General features: G+C 36.8%; 1 protein-coding gene across 1 annotated transcript; it reads left to right on the top strand.

The window, feature by feature from the left end:
- The first annotated feature begins 4,449 nt into the window (after positions 1-4,449).
- Positions 4,450-6,478, top strand: lrrc10 (leucine rich repeat containing 10). The gene is made up of 2 exons (XM_052119476.1): positions 4,450-4,493; positions 5,117-6,478. The coding sequence occupies exon 2, from the start codon at positions 5,127-5,129 to the stop codon at positions 5,952-5,954; it is 828 nt and encodes a 275-aa protein (XP_051975436.1). The 5' UTR covers positions 4,450-4,493; positions 5,117-5,126; the 3' UTR covers positions 5,955-6,478.
- The last annotated feature ends 1,232 nt before the right edge of the window (positions 6,479-7,710 follow it).

The following is a 7,710-nucleotide window of genomic DNA, read 5'->3' as shown; positions in this document are numbered from 1 at the left end:
AAATATAATATTTTGTAATCTGGCCTGTTACTAGTCATAGAGATAAATCCTATAGAAATGAAATATACATTGTATATTTTACCTATGCAGCCAAGTGTAGGTGACAGATTGCCTTACCTTTATGCAAGAATTCGAATTGCTGAATTTGTCAAATAGTTTTTTATGATTTTATATAAGGATTAAACAGTTGCAATCCATCCACTCTCTATTTGCTGATATCTGTAGGCTATATAGGGTGCATACTGGTAAAGTGGAACAACTGGTAAAATGGGACATTTTAGTCTCTCTCTCTCTCTCTCTCTCTCTCTCTCTCTCTCTCTCTCTCTCTCTCTCTCTCTCTCTCTCTCTCTCTCTATATATCTATATATATATATACACTCACCTAAAGTATTATTAGGAACACCATACTAATACTGTGTTTGACCCCTTTCAGCCTTCAGAACTGCCTTAATTCTACGTGGCATTGATTCAACAAGGTGCTGAAAGCATTCTTTAGAAATGTTGGCCCATATTGATAGGATAGCATCTTGCAGTTGATGGAGATTTGTGGGATGCACATCCAGGGCACGAAGCTCCGTTCCACCACATCCCAAAGATGCTCTATTGGGTTGAGATCTGGTGACTGTGGGGGCCATTTTAGTACAGTGAACTCATTGTCATGTTCAAGAAACCAATTTGAAATGATTCAAGCTTTGTGACATGGTGCATTATCCTGCTGGAAGTAGCCATCAGAGGATGGGTACATGGTGGCCATAAAGGGATGGACATGGTCAGAAACAATGCTCAGGTAGGCCGTGGCATTTAAACGATGCCCAATTGGCACTAAGGGGCCTAAAGTGTGCCAAGAATACATCCCCCACACCATTACACCACCACCACCAGCCTGCACAGTAGTAACAAGGCATGATGGATCCATGTTCTCATTCTGTTTACGCCAAATTCTGACTCTACCATCTGAATGTCTCAACAGAAATCGAGACTCATCAGACCAGGCAACATTTTTCCAGTCTTCAACTGTCCAATTTTGGTGAGCTCTTGCAAATTGTAGCCTCTTTTTCCTATTTGTAGTGGAGATGAGTGGTACCCGGTGGGGTCTTCTGCTGTTGTAGCCCATCCGCCTCAAGGTTGTGCGTGTTGTGGCTTCACAAATGCTTTGCTGCATACCTCGGTTGTAACGAGTGGTTATTTCAGGCAAAGTTGCTCTTCTATCAACTTGAATCAGTCGGCCCATTCTCCTCTGACCTCTAGCATCAACAAGGCATTTTCAGCCCACAGGACTGCCGCATACTGGATGTTTTTCCTTTTCACACCATTCTTTGTAAACCCTAGAAATGGTTGTGCGTGAAAATCCCAGTAACTGAGCAGATTGTGAAATACTCAGACCGGCCCGTCTGGCACCAACAACCATGCCACGCTCAAAATTGCTTAAATCACCTTTCTTTCCCATTCTGACATTCAGTTTGGAGTTCAGAAGATTGTCTTGACCAGGACCACACCCCTAAATGCATTGAAGCAACTGCCATGTGATTGGTTGATTAGATAATTGCATTAATGAGAAATTGAACAAGTGTTCCTAATAATCCTTTAGGTGAGTGTATATTCCCCCTCTGTATATATTAGTTAGGATCCTTAGCTATTTAAAGGGATTTCATTTTAAATCGTTTAATTTTTTTTTCTGCTGAACACAAACCCCAATTCACGTGAATGGTGACCAGAACATTGAAGCTCCAAAAATCACATAAAGGCAACATCAAAGTAATCCATACGACTCCAGTGGTTAAGTCTATATCGATATGAGAGGTGTGGCTGAAGTCTGAAGTGCATTTTTTTTATATAAATTCTCCTCCCTGCCCAGTAGGAGGCAATATGCACCAAAAACAAAATAAGAATGTGAAAGTGGAGATTTATAGTAAAAAGGATTTAAATATTGATCTGTTTCTCACCAACACTTATCATTTAACTTCTGAAGATAAGGATTTAACCACTGGATTACTTTTGTGCATTTATGTCTTTATGTGCTTTTATTTGAGCTTCAAAGTTCTGGCCACCATTCACTTGCATTGTATGGACCCACAGAGCTAAAATATTCTTCTAAAAATATTGGGTTGTGTTCAGCAGAAGAAAGAAAGTCATACATCTCTGGGATTGCATGAGGGTGAGTAAATGAAGGTGAACTATCTCTTTAATATATTATTGTATGAGGGCTAAACCATTTGCCATTATTTAAAATTCAAAATTTCAAAAATAATTTTTCCTACTTTACCTTTATTTACCCTACTTGAAACATTAAATGGCATTAAATTTGACATAATTTTATTACTGGATGTTAATGTTTTGTAATCTATCCTGTTACAAGCCTCTCTGGACAGATGCTCTGCTGAGATTGCAAAATCTCACTGTTAAATGATGAGACAGGCAAAACCAAGTCGAAAACACTTACACTGTATATTTCACATATGCAGTGAAATGCAGTTGAATATTCATACCTAGGACCAAGAATCCTTACATTGGAAGGAAGTATTATGATGGGTAAGAAGGTACACATTGATAGGTATTAATATACTGAGCTGCAGAAATTTTGAACAGTATGTCAGTGTAGATGTAATAGTAAGCTATTTGTGTTGCTGTTGAGGGACAGGGTAATTTTTGCAGTACAGTGTTTGCATTATATAAACCTCTTTATCTTGCATATTAACGCCTCACTTGCTAAGAACAGCCCATATGTTGTTGGTTAAATAGTCCTTGTGAAGGTTTGTGTTCAAAATAGCAAAATCACATCTGTTTGTGATCATTTCACTGACTTGATCACATGGCTAACTTTCAGTCTGTACCCTCCAATGTGAAGTGGTACTCATGCCTTTCAGATAGCTTGAGGCTTTTCAGCTAAATCACATAAGACATCTGACAGACCACTAAACTGCTGAAGCTTTAGTTATGTGAAGGATGACTGGGAATGAAAGATCATCAAGTGTTGCAATTACATTAACATTTACTGATCATCAGGTTTTTGAAAGGGAGCAAAATGCTATCTAATTATCACAAACACACAGATTTAACTGTTCTGAGCAAGATTGGTTTGATTTAATTGGTGCAAGCCAATTAAAAACAGGACTGTTATTGTTTTACTTGATTTTAAGAGTTCTCAGAATTTCAGCTTGATTTTCATTAGTAGTCAAAAAAGCATGGTGAACATATGACTACAGCGCAGGTTCTAGCTTGGTCACAGCATTTCTTAAAAATGAAAGATTAAATTAAACTTGAAGCATTTAAGGTTTTCAGTGTTAAAATACTTTATTCTATCCCAGCTTACTATTCAGAGACAACTATAAATAAGCCATTTATTGGTTAATTTTATGAAAAACTGTAAACACTGTGTCTAAAATTCATGTTTGTATTGAGTGATCCTAATAGACCCGCCCCAACATTACTCAACCAATGGCATAAGTTGGGGGTGAAAATATCTGACTGTTTGAAAAACTGCAGGTGAGGGGTGTATTCAGAAAGCTGTTTTTAAACATTGTTTATTTTTGCAATTCCGTTCAGTGGTGCTAGTGTCGCAGAAATTACATACTACATATTTATTTGATTTACAATTGCCTCCTCTGAGTATGGAAAAGCACAATAACTTTCTTCATTTTTTTATGGTGCACTCAGTATTTTTTTATACTGCTCATTAAAAATGAAGAATTTAATAATAATTTTGAAAAAAAATTCAAATCATGATCACTCGCATAAGATGAATACAGTAAACTTATAAATAGCTTTTTTATTTTACATAGGGAGGATCCCCTCATGGGGGCCACCATTTCAGGATCACATGACAAGCCGAATACCACTCAATTAATTTCAGTAACTGCCCTGTTATCATACACCTTTTCTGATGCATTAAATTAATCATGGCTTATTGTAAATAGTTAATTTCTACAGTGGCATCATCAGTAGCAACACTGAACATATTGCTTTTAAAAATGCATCCATACCATAGGTGTCAGTGTAAGTCAAAGAAGACATTAAAAAAAATGACTGAGTAAACCTTTAACCTTGATTTTCTGTTGCACCCTTAAACTTTCCATATCAAATACTGTAGAATGCCATGTGATGTTGACAATGTCTGGTGGTTTTCTATAACTGGGTGAGTCTTATCTATGTGGTGGTTCACTCAAGTGGTCACCTTTATGTAGAAGGTCCTAGCTGAGATAAGTGCCCAAATAGAAGGTCTCCGATGACCCTCAGGTTCCTTAATCACAAGACGCCTTTAGGCTCATCACTACCCCTGGTCAGCTCCACCTTCCAGAGCTGGAGAAAACATTTAGCTGAAATGGGGAGGAGCATGGATGTCATCTCTGGTGCTCTCAGCGACTGGCAGGGCAGAGGTGTCAGCAGAACATGGGAGTATATAACACCACTCTGCCACCCATTTCGCACTCTCATTCCTTAAAAAAACTCCCAGGATACGTTGATACTAGAAGAAGCTTTGCGTTTTCTACAGCCTGGTAAGTAGGGTTGAATATTCAAGTATTTATTTTATTTTTATATTAGTCTTTATATTACTGCCTTATTGGGACATAAAACTGATTGTATCATTCATATTATTTAGTTCAAACAGGCATGCTATCTATTCTAATAAATTTCTTTTAAGGTTTCACCCCATAAGGAAAATTGTTATAATTTACCCATCCTGTCTTTCTAAACAGTATGACTTTCTTTCTTCTGCAGAACACAAAAAGAGTTATTTATAATATAAATTACAATTATAATATACATTTTCCTTACAGTGCCTTGGCTCTCAAGTAAGATTTTTAAGGCAAGATTTTCAGTCAATAATGTCTCAAATTCATTAATTCATTAATTTCTCACAAAACTATTGAATGGCTTCAGAAGATTCGGAATACAGTGCACAAGTCGTAAGAACGGCTTTTATGGTGCTTATTTCTCCTTTTGAAGTTTACAGTCTCTGGTAACCATCCACTTTCATTCCATGGAAGAGATTAGCTCAGACATTCTGCTTACCAAACTTACTTTTGGTGTTCCACGGAAGACAGAAAATCATACCAGTTTGGAATGACATGATTCACTGTAACAATCCCAATCTATCTCTCTTTTGTGTTTCCATTAGTAGACCATGAATGTGGATCTGGAGGATGGGAAATGTTGTGCGGGGTGCTGTGGCCTTTGCCCCCTCAGAGCGATGTCAACGATTTTTAGTAGGGGACTTGAAAGAGATGCCCCTTGATCGTACACTTGACCTGAGCAGCCGTCAGTTACGTCGCCTTCCAATCAGAGCTTCTGCCTTCAGTGAGCTAGTCAAACTCTACCTGAGTGACAACCATCTTAACAATTTACCATCAGAGCTGCGAAAACTGCAAAAGCTACAGCTCCTTGCTCTGGACTTCAACTGTTTTGAGGAGCTGCCTCTGGTAGTCTGCAGCCTCTTACAGCTTAACATTCTCTATCTCGGCAATAACCGACTTTATGGGCTTCCCAGGGAGCTATGCAAACTTACTGAGCTTAAAACGTTGTGGCTAGAGACCAATAGCTTCACCAAGTTCCCTCGAGTAGTATGTGAGCTTCCCAATATCAAAACCCTCCATTTGGGCTACAATCAGCTACGTAACTTACCCTCAGAACTTAGTCGACTTGAGGAGCTACGTAGCATCTGGCTAGCGGGGAACATGCTAAATCAGTTCCCAACTGTGCTACTGAAGATGCATTACTTGGAAGTGATTGATGTGGACAGAAATCGTATTTGCCATTTTCCATCGCTTACACATTTAAAAGGGCTGAAGCTTGTAATCTACGACCACAATCCTTGTGTTAATGCACCCCTTGTGGGTGAGGGCGTGCGACGGGTAGGCCGCTGGGCAGATAGCTCTGATGATGAGGAAGATGATAATGAAGGAAAGGTTGCCAAAGTAGGCATGAAGGTGCAGGGATTCCTGGAAGAGAATGAGTGAAGAAAACGCAATATTGCAAAAGACATTGCAGACAGAAGGAATATTCTGGGTTAAATACAAGTAAAGCCCAATCAAAAGCATTTTTCGCATTCTTGGGACTTCTAAACAATCTTGGTTACAGTGCTGCACTTACAATGGAAGTGAATGGAGCCAAACGTTAAAATACACATTGTTATAAAAGTATAGCCACAAGATGTAAACAAAATGCATGTTAAAATTATTTTAGTCTGAAACTCGCTTATTAACCTTTTTTGTGTAAAGTTATATCCAATTTGACATTTTCTTTGCCATGACGACTTAACGCTGTAAAGCCTAAATCGACTGAAAAATTACTATTTAAACAAATTTACAGCTCAAATAATTCACAAGTTGTAACAGAAGAATTATTGTAAGTGATTTATAAGCTTAACTTGTCTTAAAGTCAAAAATTTACCCCATTCACTTTCATTGTAAGTGCCTTTTATTTTAAAGAAAAGGATGAGTCTAAATAATTTTTTGTGGCATTAACATTATGCCACAAATGCTGTCGCTTGAGCTTAACTTGTATTGAACAAAGATTATTCCTTTAAAATGGAATGCCATCTCAGTAAGGAAGCCTAGCTTGAGTTTTTTAATACTGCAAAGTGGTAATTTAATTAGATGTTTGTGAAAATGACCTTGGAAATGAAGTGATAATTATTTCTCTATAAAAGTATTATTGTAGTTGATTTTACATCATTAAGAGGTTTATACATAAGACTTTGTGGTTTGAATTGTTACACATAAGTATATGTTAATTAAAGGGAGCTATAACACATTTTGATAACTTGTTATTGTTTTTTATCATTAATTGTTGGTGTTTCAATCCTTCATCAATTAATGGTAATGTATAAAAACAGAACTTTATGACTTTTCTGTTTAGTGATGTTGGCCATGTCAATGATAAATGGTTAAATTCTAACAATATACCCCTATTCATAAATAATGCATGTTTCCTGTAACAGATTTGGGTCTTCATTTTGATGTATGACTCTTAATAGGTTTTAATCATCCTCTATAGTGCTCCTGCTCTGTAATACGTATTGAAGCAGGACACTTTTCTCTGAATTCAGATATTACAATCAGCTAATTAGCTGTAGAAATACAGCTGATATTGTTCTGTTCTGATTTAATAATAATAATAATAATCCTTTGTGTATTAGTATTGGTATGTTTTTATTTTATATTAGTTATAAACAAAGCATTACAATGGGTATTTTCAATAAGCTCACATGAGTGAAAAGGTCAACAAGAGATTGCATAATTATTATAAGCAATTAATTTATGCAAATGTAATTAATATAAATAGAATATTCAATAGTATATAATACTATCAGCATTTTGCTAATAGACCCCATCAATGCTAATGTCCCTAATGAAATGGCACATTGTCTAACACGTTGTATAGACACACAGAGGTGTACAGAATTCTGTATTGAAAAAGTGTCGGCAGTATTTAGTAAGTGTTCCTAATATTTATCCTCAATAAGCCACAAGTATTAAACTCTCACTTTAAAAATGTACAATCCAGTGATATGAATCCTTCCTGAAATACAGTGTTGTAAGTTTGCAACCATCTTGATTTTGCACTTGTTTGTTCCCTCTTACAGAATGCTAACAGTGCTATCTGAATGCTTATAATCATCCCAATGCCTGGAATTTAGCTGTTAAAGGAATAGTTCATCCAAAAATGAAAATTCTCTCATCATTTACTCATCCTCATGCCATCCCAGATTTG

The sequence above is a fragment of the Xyrauchen texanus genome, chromosome 46, assembly GCF_025860055.1.
Source record: "Xyrauchen texanus isolate HMW12.3.18 chromosome 46, RBS_HiC_50CHRs, whole genome shotgun sequence".
Lineage (NCBI taxonomy): Eukaryota > Metazoa > Chordata > Actinopteri > Cypriniformes > Catostomidae > Xyrauchen > Xyrauchen texanus.
This window is presented reverse-complemented; position numbering and strand designations above follow the sequence as displayed.